Raw genomic sequence first — 13,034 nt, 5'->3', positions numbered from 1 at the left:
GACGTCTTTGCCTTTGTTTGTAGGAGTAGTCTATCACTTTTGCCATACAATGCTTGTCCCCAGTTGCAGTTCTTTGTTACTCCTAAATAAAACCATTTTTGCTGGTAGAATAACTGACTTTTATTTTTAAGGGCAACATTTTTTATCTAACAAACCAGAAGAAAATGTTCCCCATCTTGGCCGAGGTCGTGGAGTCCTGTGATTGGGGTGTCTCTTCTGTGGCTGGTGACACCCGCCTGCCCCAGGAACCTGTGCGTGTCTACTTTGTCGTTGGGCCGGAGACTTGGGGTGGGTCTCAGGGGAGGCAGCATCCGGGGAGCGCGGGCGAGAGGCAGACACTGTGCTGCCCCGAGGTAGGTGGGTGGGCTGTGCCTGGTGGTCCTTGCTGCGTGACTTCCAGGGGATCAGGCCCAGGACGAGGGGCTGTGTGTGGGTGTCGGTGCAGGGGCACAGAGGCACCACCACGTGGGGGACCCCGCTGACTTTCCAGTCATGAAAGGTCTACTCCTTCATGCCCGAGGGAGGGGCCATCTGAACTACCCAGAAGGTCCACAGTTGTAATTACTGGGACTTTCTCCTTTGTGACTTCTTTTGTTCCTCCACAGCCGGAACGTTACCCGTTTTTTCCACAGAGCTGGTAATTATTGTCATTTCTGACAGTTTCCCATTTTCAGAAGTACAGCCGTGCAGCCTAGAGGCTCTTTTCCAGAACTCCTGAGCTTGGGGGCAGGCATCCGCCGCAGGGCCGAGCCTCGCACGCGTCCTCACTCCACGTGGGTGCGTTTCCGTCTCGTGGGGACTTCTCACTCTGCCCTTCTCTGCGTGTGCCGTCTCACGGTCAGCACTGCTCAGCGCTTGCCACCTGGACGTCTGGCCTTGCTCTCTCAGTCCCATGCAGGTCACTGCCCTCTGCTCAGTTCAGTCCCCGGAGAAGCCAGCCTGCTGGCCTCGGGCCTTTCTTGTCCACTGGGATATGCTGTCCGCAAAGACTGCCTTCCGGGTCTCGGCCTCATGGCTGTCCCTACTGCCCAGGCTCTTCTGAGAACACTGGGCACCCCTGGACCTTTCGCACCAGCTCTCTCTGTTGAAGTGTTAGCTTGTGTCCTGGGCTTGCCCTCCCCTGCTTCCCTCTCCGGACCCTTCCGAGCTTTCTGCAGCCGCCCCTGAGCTCATCGAGGCCAGTGATAGCCCCACACGTGGGCATTTGTCCCCGAGCCCTTCCCATGATTTTCTCACCTAAGCTTACCTGTTTCTGAGGTTCTGTCGTTTTGTAGATGAGAAACATAGAGTCAAAACTGTGCCAGGGGCACTGCCCCGCTCAGGCTCCTGCCCCACACGGAGTCCTCCCTGCTCAGCTTGCTGTACATCTGAAGTCCAGGGTTCTAGATCGCCACTATCCATCCAGGAGATCAGAGAGGACTCCTGTGTGTCACCCTGTCTCGGGCTACTCCCTCCTCCGTCTGCCCTCCTGCCCTGTCCGAGCCCCCTGGGCTCTCTCCTCTCCTCTTGGCAGCTCCCCGGTGACCCCATTCCCCTCAACAGGGGGGTGGTGGCTTAGATTTTAAAAAATATGTATATTTTTTTAATTTTTGAGAGAGAGACAGAGTGCAAGCTGGAGAGTGGCAGAGAGAAGGGGGACGGAGGGCTCGAAGCTGGGCTCTCCGCTGTCAGCACAGAGCCCAGTGTGGTGCTTGAACTCAGGAACCATGAGATTGGAACCTGAACTGAAATCAGGGTTTGGATGCTTAACTGACTGAGCCACCCAGGCGCCCAAGTGGCTTAGATTTTTAAAACACGTTTGCGCTAAAAGATATTGTTAGGGACAGCTGATCAAATTAAATAAGGCCTGATTAGGTAACAGTAATGTTAGACTTTTAAAACATGTAGTGAACCTAACACAGACCTAATGTGATGGTCACCAGGGCTCTGTTGTCCCTCCTGGCTCAGTGCTGGGTAAAGGAGACCTTAGACAAGAAAAGGGGGCAGTGAGGAACCCAGCAGAAGGGGCAAGTGTGAACACTCGTTTTAAGAGAAAACGCAGGTTTCTGGGACATGCAAGTGGTGTAGACACTCTGGAAAACAGTATGGTGGTTCCTCAAAAAACCTAAAAATAGAACTACCCTTCGACCCAGCAATTGCACTACTAGGCGTTATCCAAGGGATACAGGTGTGCTGTTTCAAAGGGACACATGTACCCCGATGTTTATAGCAGCACTATCGACAACAGCCAAAGTATGGAAAGAGTCCAAATGTCCATTGCCGGAGGAATGGATAAAGAAGATGCGATATATGGGACTCCTGGGTAGCTCAGTCGGTTGAGTGGCTGACTTCAGCTCAGTCATGATCTCACGGTCTGTGAGTTCGAGCCCCGCGTCGGGCTCTGTGCTGCCAGCTCGGAGCCTGGAGCCTGCTTCAGGTTCTGTGTCTTCCTCTCTCTCTGCCCCTCCCCTGCTCATGCTCTGTCTCTCTGTCTCAAAAATAAATAAAAACAAATTTAAAAAAAGATGTATATTTATACGATGGAGTATTACTTGGCAATCAAAAAGAATGAAATCTGCCATTTGCAACTATGTGGATGGAACTGGAGGGTGTTATGCTCAGTGAAATTAGAAAGACAAAAATCATGACTTCACTCCTATGAGGACTTTAAGGGACAAAAACAGATGAACATTAGGGAAGGGAAACACAAATAATATAGAAACAGGGAGGGGGACAAAGAGAAGAGACTCATCAATATGGAGAACAAACGGAGGGTTGCTGGAGGGGTTGTGGGAGGGGGGATGGGCTAAATGGGGAAGGGGCACTAAGGAATCTACTCCTGGAATCATTGTTGCACTACATGCTGACTAATTTGGATATAAATTAAAAAAAAATAAAAATAAAACAAGTTAAAAAAACGAAACAAAACGCACGTTTCGGGGCTCCTCCTGGTCACCCGGAGAGTGCCCGTGTGCCATCTTGACGGGGCTGGCAGTTCAAGGCTGCACGTGGCTGCTAATCAGTGTCTCCTTGCAGCGCACTTACCGAATGCCAAAGGAAGTCCGCGTGGAGCCCCAGAAGTTCGCCGCGGAGCTCATCCACCGCCTGGAGGCCATCCAGCGGACACGGGAGGCCGAGGAGAAGCTGGAGGAGCGGCTGAAACGCGTCCGGATGGTGAGTGAGCCTTCTGGGAGAGGCCACGGTGCGGCTCGGGTTCCGGATGATCTTACTGCGTTTTGGTGGAGTTAAGGGCAGCTTCGGGCTCCCACGAGCTCCCTCCTGGGTCTCCCAGAGTACTGGCTCCTGACGCCCTCTGACCCTGCCCCGGTGGCTGGCCGCTCTGCTGTGACGGGGGCCCGTCTGAAGCCGCCACCGCTCCTGTTCGGTCTTCACCGTCTCCTGGGGAGGAGGTCCCCCTGGCGGGGACCCCGAGCCCGGTCTGGGAGCAACCAGTAGGCACTCAGCAGCTGCTCCTTGGCCTGCGGGGAGCTGGGGTTCCTGTGCCACCTGCTTCTGGGGAGGTGTGGAGAGGCGGGCAGAGACCACGCCCTGCTGTCATCCCCAGGCGGTGGCCACACCGGAGCTACATCGGCTCGGCTCAGGAAGGCAGTTTTGGCAGACGACTCAACGCGTACCACGTGCATACTGACCTCTCCTTTCAGCCCAACCCCCTTCCTGCTCCCTCCCGTGTCCCACATGCCCCCGTGGCCCCGCCAGGGTCCCAGGGGCGCCGGGCACACGTGTGGAGCAGAGTGTGCCCTTGGCACGGGGCCTGGGGGCTCCCACCTGTCCATCCCCGAGTGCAGAAAGGATCACGTTCAGAAATAGGCTCCTGGGCCTTGTTTTCTGACCCGTGGCCTTGCCGGGAAGAACGTGGAGTGCTGGGACAATTACGTGTGGTTTGTGACTTACCTGCTCTGATACTTCTCGGCCTGTAGCTGTCAAAGAGACATGCGGCTTATGTGGCCTGTGGGCGTCATCCTGCAAGACTCATTCCCACGTGTGCTTGGGTTTCCGTCCTGAGATGTTGATGACAGACATGTCCCTTGAGCACGGCCTTCCCCTTGCTTCTCACGCCTCACCAGGTTGTGTGTCCCCGAGGCCCCAGTGCCCCGTGCTCCCAGAGCCAGGCGCCACTGTGTCGCTGGAGACAGGCCTTTGCTTTTCTCCAGCAGGTAGGAATCTCCTTCTGAAACTAAGAAAGGTCACCACTGGCAGCACCCGGCCGGCTCGGTCGGTGGAGCGTACGACTCTTCCTCTCAGGGTTGTGAGTTCAAACCCCACGTTGGGTGTGGAGTCTGCTTTAAAAAAAAGAAAAAGGAAAAACAGTCACCAACAAGTGGCGTCTTGCACTTTTTCCCTCAATACCTCATGCCCGATGCCTGAAACCCAAACCATGACTGCTGTGGGGGTGCCTGGCGCATCGCTTGGTAGAGCATCCGACTCTTGATTTTGGCTCAGGTCGTGATCCTAGGGTCATGGGATTGAGCCCCACATAGGACTCTGGCTGAGCGTGGAGCCTGGTGGGATTCTGTCTTCCCCTCTTTCTCTGCCCCTCTTGCAGTCTCGCTCTCTTTCTTTCTCTCTTTCTCTGTCTCAAAACACAACACAAAGAAAAACACACCCAAAACAGGATTGTTCTTGAAGGAATTGTTTCTCTACCTGATCACCCGATACTCATTTACAACACGGACCTGAGCCCTGCTCAGACTCTGTCCGAACCCCCAGGAGGGGCCTGCTGTCTCACCTTCCGTGTTCCCCCGGTGAGTCATGTGCACCTGAAGTCTGGAGATGCCATCGTAAGGGTAGTCATGGGGCCCAGCCACAGTCACACCTGGCGGTTTCCTGTCCTGCCCTCCATGCATCACACACGGTGCTGTGCCCTTGCCGTCCAGGGTTCCGGAGCCCCCTCATAGGACACCCAGGTTTGAAATGAGGGGCCACCCCACCCCCCACATTTTTCAGATTTCGAATAGCGTTTCAAAACCTGGGGTTCGCGGTGGGCACCAGGAAGGCTGGGGTGGTCACCGAGGTGAATGGCCAGATGGCGTGCTCTCCGAGAGGGAGCCCGCATGAAAGTTTTTGTTTTTTTTTTTTTTTTTTTAACATTTATTCATTTTTGAAAGGCAGAGAGAGACAGAGTGTGAATGGGGGAGGGGACAGAGAGAGAGGGTGACACAGAAACAGAAGCAGGCTCTAGGCTCTGAGCTGTCAGCACAGAGCCCGGCATGGGGCTTGAACTCACGGACCGAGATATCATGACCTGAGCCGAAGTCGGCCACTCAACTGACTGAGCCACCCAGGCGCCCCTATGAAAGTATTTTAAGCACCTGTGCAGGGACACTAGGTTTTTTCTTACCGGCATCTTCTTGTCTCCCTCCCTCGTAGTGACCGGTGACTCCCATGTAGGCAACGCAGTGCTGGCCTGGGCGCCGGGCGTGTGCTGACCCGCTGCCTGTTTGCCAGTCTGGGTTGCAGCGAGGGTGGGGGCGGACGTTCGGTGGGCATCCACGGAGGCCACCTTCCCCGTCAGGGTCCAGCAGAGGCCTCCGTGAGTGAAGGGACTGTTAGGGCGTGGCCTGTCAGGTAACCTTCTTTGAGAAAATCAGTGTCGGACACAGAGTTGCCGTGAGGCACGGCGGGTTTTACAGGAGCCAAGCCCTGATTTGCGTGCCGTCGTGGGGCTGGCACCGTGGCGCGTCCGCGGCCCAAGCATGCCTCCGTCAGTGCCTCCTGAGTACGCTCACGAAGTAAAAGTACCCTGTGGTTTGTGAAAGAAGTTTAAGGCAGGAGACTTTCAAACCTTCTTGCCGTAGAACCCAGCTGTGGTAATTGTGTCAGTTTGTCCTCGTGGCTCCGTGTGCCCGTGGCCCTGCAGGTCACTGTGCGGGATGGGCATTTTAACAACCATCGGTATTCGGTGTATTTTCTCATGTCTGAGTCTTAGTCTCCTGTTGTCTGCGGCCTCCCTGTCGGGGGCGTGTGTTGTGCCTGGATCTCCCAGGAGCTGTCACGGGGGGCTGGGCCCGGCCACAGAGGTTCCCCAGTGCCTGTGACTTAACACAAGATGTTCAAACGAGTAGGCCCCTTGTATTTCCTGGGTATCGATTCGGGAACGAATCGGCAGGCCCGCGGTGGCGTCTGGACAGGATTGCCGGGCTCTGTGTCACAGTCTCTGGCCTGTAGCCACTCTGTCCCCATAGGCTTCCCTCGGACCCTGGGGGGCTCGCTGCCCCACAGCTGGCTGTGCGGTTCCATCGGATGCCCTGAGTGTTTAAAAACAAAACAGGAGAAAGTCAATTTTAATTACGTATGTACAGGGAATCCGCGTGGACGTGAGAGTCCCTGTCTTGTATGATTTTACAAAATAAGGCTCATATAAATATGCCATAAAACTGTAGTCTTTTTTTAAAGAAGAATAACTACAAATTTTTAAATAAGAGTTTTGTTGTAAAATTCGGAAAATAAGAACAAAGAAGAAAGTGAAAATTCTTAGCTAGACAGTTTGGTGAACCTGTAACATTTCAAAACCGTAAAACCGATTTCCTACATGTGCAGAGCCACCGAGACAAGCTGGCTCTCAGCCCAAGCTGTCCGTCACCACCCCGTGCCGCCCCCGGGGACTTGCAAGAGCCCCTCTTCCTTAACCGTAGGGGTCAGTGTCCGTCGAGGGCAGAGTGGGGGGTCCGGCATGGGACGTGGGGTGGGGAGCCCAGGGCCCCGGTGTGCCCGAGAGGGGCGTGTTCACCCTCCCCGCAGCCATGTGCCTGCCCTCTGTCCTGCTCCGTGCCACCTGCGACCTGAGCGTGGACTGAAGTGTCTGCAGCTGACCGCCTGTCCTGGTGACGTGGAGACGCTTTCCCATAAGTGAGAAGTTTCTTGTGGATTTTGTGAGATTTGTTTCTGGTACAGTACAGGGGTAGCTGTCCCATCCTTTCTGGTCACTACCGGATGTACCCACCATTATTCTGGTTTCCACAATTCAGTGAGATGAGAAAATAAATACAAGATTTGGCTGGTCAGATGTTATATTTACAGATAGGGTCCTGTTGGCTGCCAGAGACTCCAGAGAAACCCAACTGGATTTAGTGTGACAGTTGACCCAGAATCACAGAGCAGAGCAATTAAGCAGAAAACGAGCTCTTCTGTACAAGGGCGTATTCCCTTTGAAAATGTAATGGGAAAGGGACGATCAGGTTGCACAGTCGGTTAAGCGTCTGACTCTTGATCTCGACTCAGGTCATGATCTCCCTTGGGCCCCACATCAGGCTCTGTGCTGACAGAGTGGAGCCTGCTTAGGATTCTGTGTCTCTCCCTCTCTCCCTGCCCCTCCCCCCCCCAAAATAAATAAACTTTAAAAGCAAACAAAAGAAAATATAATGGAAAACATGGAAATAAAATTGAGGACTAGGAAAATCAACTGAAGAAATAAAAATATCTTTATTGAGAAGCATAAAAGAACTAAGTCCCTCTGGAGGTTTCTCAGTGGGCGGGATTGGGTGGGCGTTGTGGTCCTCGAGCTCCCGGTGCGTGGTGGGCGTGCTCACTCTCTCACGCTCCCCAGCGCCCAGTGCCCCACCTGGCCTGCTCATCCTGGGCTCGGTGCTTCCGGCCCCCGAGATGGAGCGTTGCGGGCCTATTTCTTTGTTTCCGCGAGGGCGAGGTTTCTATGACTCGGCCGGTGCCAGGAGGTGACTCGTGACCTTGTCCTGCAGGAGGAAGAGGTGAGGATGGTGACATGCCCTCTGGTCCCCCGGGGGCCACTCATAAGCTGCCTTTGGCCACAGCCTGGCACCACTTCCCGCCCCGCTATGCAGACGTGGGCTGCGTGGGTCTGCGGGACGCGCACGAGGAGAACCCTGAGAGCATCCTGGATGAGCATGTGCAGCGGTCATGAGGACGCCGGGCTGTCAGTCGCCGGGGCCCGGCCACCGTTCCCCTGACAGCGGGCACGTGCCCAAGATTGTGGGGGTCCTAGGGGGCGTGCCCCCTGGGCACAGTAAGCACGCACCTAAGTCCGGGGTGAAGCTGGACGCAGCCGGCCCACACCTGCACAGGCACGGCCACCACCACAGTCACCACGGGGCGGCCAGGCCCAAGGAGCAGGCTGAGGCTGAGGCCGCCCGCCGCATCCCGGGCAGCTTCTCTTGGGGCCCGGAGCTGCACGGCCACACAGCCAAGCCCCGTAGCCACTCAGAGAGCGTGGGCACCGCCCCCAATGCCAGCGATAGCCTGGCCTACAGGTGAGTGTCTGTGGCAGCCTGGGCCTTGCTTTGGGATCGGGGCTGTGGTTTCTTCATCCCTGAACCTGTATCAGTAAGGGCCACGTGCGCCTTCCCGGGGAGGAAGGGGTCACAGTGAGAGGCTGTGTCTCCTGAGGGTTCTGTTCAGTTTTCTGGGCCACAGTTCCCCTTTAGAATCGTCCAGCCGGGGTTGCCTGCACAGACCGTGGGCATGTGGTGGCCAGAGGGCCCCAGCGCCCAGCATGAGTGCCCGGTCCTGCCTGGGGTCCCGGGCCATCCAGGGCTCTGGCCTTGAAGGGTGCGTGGATAGAGAGGTACCTGTTTCGGGGGAGGCGTCTGGGTGCGGGGTGACTGGGTCCCGGTGCTGCTGCCACCGGCTGGGTGGCCGGGCTGGGAGGGCGAAGGACAGGTGCTCCTGCCCTCCCGCCTGGTGCTGCCTGGACGCCTTGTGCTCCCCACCAGACTAACCTCAGAGAACCCCCTGGCATTGGGGCGGAGCCCGCGAGGACACACAGCTCTGTCAAAGCCACCACGTTCAGGTAGCCGCTTTCCGGCAACAGGCCACAAAGTAAAGGCAGCAGGTGACTCCCGGCCCCTTGCTTTGTAGCGGGAAGTCTGGCACTGCCTCCAGAAGAAACGCCAAGAAGGCGGAGTCAGGGAAGAGCGCGGGAGCGAGGTGCCTGGCCCCTCGGAAGACGCGGAGAAGAACCAAAAGATCATGCAGTGGATCATCGAGGGGGAGAAGGAGATCAGCCGGCACCGCAAGGCTGGCCACGGGTGAGAGCGCCAGCGTCCCGGGTGGGTGTGGCCACACAAGCCATGGGTAAAAGGCACCCGGCGTCCTGGTGGCGCGGGCACCAGCGTGTGGCACTAATTGACGAGCCTACAGCACGGTTCCGCCAGGGTCTTTGAAGCTGCGGCCTGGCCCCACCCACCTGTCCTTATAACCCGTGGCCGTGGCCGTGTGAGCTCTCTGACTCCCGCCCCGAGTGGGGCCCTGTGCCGGCCTTGGGGTCCTGACACAGCTTCGGGGTCCTGGGCAGGAGTGTCCGCTGCTGAGCTCGTTCTCAAGTCACCACGTTTCTGCCTGATCTCCTCTTGCTGTGCCCAGCCCGCCAAGGGGGGCCCCGCTTTCACACAGCTGCCCTCACGAGCTGTTTTCTGGGTGGCTGACGCCTCCACACGACAGTGACCTAAGTTACTGGGGCAGTTAGGCAGGTACCTGGACGCCACTCCAGACAGACCGCGCAGGACAAGTCTTCTCTGATCGCACCTGGTCACCCCCCAGCCGTCGGTGGTGTCTGCACCCTCTGAACTCTGTACTGGCCCCAGAGCCGGAGGCTGCTCTGGAGGGTGTGGAGCCAGGACCCCAGACGTGCCATTGCCGCCTCGCGTGGGTCCGTCCGTTTTGGGGGGACCATGGGGGACTGGGCTGGCCCGGACTGCACGCCTCACCCCCAGACCAGCTGTCTGGGCCGTGGGGCTGGTGCCCGTGGGTGGGCTGGCCACCCCTCCTTCCTCAGTCTCCCGCTTCGCTGACTGTCTGTTTTGGTACGGTTGGGGACGGTAGAGTGCGCTGTGTGGTGGCGGTGGGGGGGGCTCGGGGTGGGGAGGGGAGAAAGGGAGAAGTGGGTAACCACCTGCCAGCCAGCCCATCCTGAGCAGAGACGTGGGACTCTCCTCCCGTGGGTCCCCGTGTCTGGTCTCCACGTGACTGTGGGAGCAAGGCTCCCGCCAGCGTTCGGAACCTTTGCGGTCGCAAAACCTGTCCTGGGTGAGGGTCTTTCCAGAGCCCCTCTCCTGCTTTGGTTGGGTTTCTCTGGATTTCCTTTTCGGGTTTCCACAAGGAATGGCTCTGTGCTGGCCGTTCCTCCCACGCCAGATGGAGGGTTTCTGTGGTGGAAGAATAAAAGGCCCATCTGGAAACAGTCTCAGGTTGGAAGGTGCTTGATGTCAGGATGGGCCATTTTAAATGGTGGCATTTCAGTATCCCTGCCAGGTCTCCCTGGCCTCCCTGGAGTTGGGGGACAGTGTGCCTCTGTCTGTGTTGCTCTTACATCATACAACAGGTAGGCAGGGGGGTGGAGGCACGGGGCAGCGAGAGAGGGAGGACGTGGGGGGCCAGGCGATGGGAGGTGGGTGTGGGGCGGGGAGGTGGGGGGCGAGGAGAGGCTGGGGATGGGCCCCAGAGCCAAGGTCTCCCTGTGGCTGGCCCCGTGGGCTCTTTAGGAGGGAGATGCCATCTTTCCTGGGGCAGTTCCGGGGCTGCGAGGGCACTGAGCCTGGGCCCTCTTCCAGGGTTCCCTCCTGGTGCTAAAGCCCCCCTTTCCAAGGGCTCCAGCCAAGGCTAAGAGAGGCTGATGTTTTCGGTATAATTCAGCGTGCAGCAAAGGCGTACTGCACAGCTCTGGAGCGTTTTGTGTGTTGGGTAATGAAGGGAGAGAGAGGTGTGTGATCCCATGGGGGAAACATTTGAAAAATGAAAATTGTATGTTTAGAGTTACGCTGATTGTTTTAACGGGAAGGAGAATATACCAATATAATGAGAGTAGGTACTTCTAAATTAAGATTTTTAGATTGTTTTTACTTTGGAATTTCCTATATGGTTCAGCTTTCTCACAAGAGCATTTATTTTGATACTAAAATGTTTTTTAAAAACAGTGAAAAGGTTTTTTTTTTTAAGTTTTTATATAGGGTATGACATAGTTCAGTAAAGTTGTTAAAATTAGTTACAAAAGGGGCACCTGGGTGACTCAGTCGGTGAAGCATCCGACTTCAGCTCAGGTCGTGATCTCGCGGTCTGTGAGTTCGAGCCCCGCGTCAGGCTCTGTGCTGACAGCTCAGAGCCTGGGGCCTGCCTCGGATCCTGTGTCTCCCTCTCTCTCTGCTCCTCCTCCACTCACACTTTCTGAAAATAAACAACCTTTAAACAATTCTTCAAAAATGAGTTACAGGGGCACCTGGGTGACTCAGTCAGTCAAGCGTCCAACTTGGGCTCAGGTCATGATCTCACAGTTTGTGAGTTCAAGCCCCGCTTGGGCTCTGTGTTGACAGCTCAGAGCCTGGAGCCTGCTTGGGATTCTGTGTCTCCCTCTCTCTCTCTGCCCCTCCCCTGCTTGTGCTCTGTCTGTCTGAGATGAATAAATGTTAAAAAAAAAAAAAAAAAACTTAAAAAAATAATAAATACAAATGAGTTACAAAAAGAGCGTGCAGCGGAGGAGCACGGTGTCATGTGGTGTGGTGGGAGGGGTGGCAGGTGTGCCCTGGTGGCCTCCACTGGCCCCGCCTGTGGCCAGGGTTCCAGATGCTGCCACACTCGTTCTTTTGCTCCCAAAGGTCTTCCGGTGCCAAGAAGCAGCAGGTGCACGAGAGCCCCAGGCCCTTGTCCGTGGAGCGTCCCGGGGCCGTGCACCCTTGGGTCAGCGCTCAGCTTCGCAACTCCGTCCAGCCCTCTCACCTCTTCGTTCAAGACCCCACCATGCCACCCAACCCAGCCCCCAACCCTCTGACCCAGCTGGAGGAGGCCCGCAGGCGCCTGGAGGAGGAAGAGAAGAGAGCCAGCAAATTACCCTCAAAGCAGAGGTAGGGGGGCAGCGGGGAGGGCAGGCCACACCCCCAATCAGGGCTGCCTTGGCACTGCTTTGGGGCTGTAGCCCCCCGAGGCCTGGGCACCCCCCAGCAGTCCTGGTTTTTCTTTCACTGAGCGCCACCCGGGGCACGGCACGTGGCCTTGCTGTGTGACAAGGGCTGGGAGGGTCCTCCTGGGGTAGAGAGCCGTCTCCCCTCTGTGAGTGTGCACTCGCCCCGGGGCTCCACGGAGCCTCTAGACACTACGGTCAGGATCCCCCTGGCCGCTGTGCAGGCTTCAGAGTGGGGGTCCTGGGGGGGGTCCTTGGGCGGGAAGCCATAAACGGTGCCACGCACAGGTGGGACGGTGAACGTTGCTGAAGTACGCGTAGAGGTACAGTCTTCTCTGCAAGGGACCCCAAGCCCCATTGTCCCCAGCGCCGTGCCCTCCTGCGCCTTGAGGGCCAGAGAGGCCCCGCCCACTGCTGACGCAGCCTCAGGCCAATGCGGCTCCCCACGCCGTGCCGCTCACCCTAGGGAGAACCCCTTTGTGGATGGCGGTCTTCTCTCCAGGCCAGAATGTGCCTTCCCCTGCCCTTTCTGCTGGGCCTTGAGGTCACTTTTCCCCGAATGTACCAGCGCGTTGGAATTCCCGGACAGATCCGGGAAATCTGCATTTTCCACCGAGGCCCCAGAGCATGGTCACACGGTGGCCCTGTTCTTGGACGTTGCCAGCGCCCCTTGCCCAGTCATGGTCACTGGACATGTTTCCTGGGGACCTCACTGTGCGGGGGGCCATCCAGCTCTTGGGAGGCTGGTGTCAGGATGCAGGCCATCCCTGGTGCCTGTCTTATCGGGCAGAGCCAGGAGCCTGACTGCGTCCCCTGGTCATTGAGTGTGACCACGTTTATGGCCACCTGTCTCACACCCTGTGACCCTGTCAACATAGAACCAGAGAGCCGGCTCGGTGCTGCGGATGCTGCTTCGTCTGACGGGGCCTGTGACCTGGAGGCGGACAGGGCGGCAGAGGGGCCGGCGGGGAAGGGGCTGGGGCCTATGGGTAGGAAGTCTTCCCTGCTGCACAGAGCCTGGGAACGTCATCCTTGCCACGCACTGGGGGTGTAGGGCTCGTGTCTGCTCTTCTCGGCAGCACCCGGCAGGCCCTGCGTGTGCTCGTGCCGGCCAGAGACGCCAAACTGGTCCACGCAAGCCTCTCGGGAATCCGTATTTGGGCCGTGAGGCTCC

The 13,034-nt window shown here is 57.2% G+C and overlaps 1 protein-coding gene across 1 annotated transcript in view; it reads left to right on the top strand.

Annotated features, from left to right (window-relative positions):
• The window catches only part of AXIN1 (axin 1), a 59,112-nt gene that overhangs the window by 43,241 nt on the left and 2,837 nt on the right, over positions 1-13,034 (top strand). The window contains 6 exon segments of the mRNA XM_030300076.1: positions 3,016-3,157; positions 7,698-7,868; positions 7,871-8,222; positions 8,830-8,888; positions 8,891-8,999; positions 11,559-11,804. Of these exon segments, the coding sequence (XP_030155936.1) occupies positions 3,016-3,157; positions 7,698-7,868; positions 7,871-8,222; positions 8,830-8,888; positions 8,891-8,999; positions 11,559-11,804 (1,079 nt within the window).

This window comes from Lynx canadensis, chromosome E3 (assembly GCF_007474595.2).
Source record: "Lynx canadensis isolate LIC74 chromosome E3, mLynCan4.pri.v2, whole genome shotgun sequence".
In the NCBI taxonomy this organism is placed as follows: Eukaryota; Metazoa; Chordata; class Mammalia; order Carnivora; family Felidae; genus Lynx; species Lynx canadensis.
The sequence above is the reverse complement of the archived record's forward strand: the minus strand, read 5'-3'. Positions and strand labels throughout refer to the sequence as shown.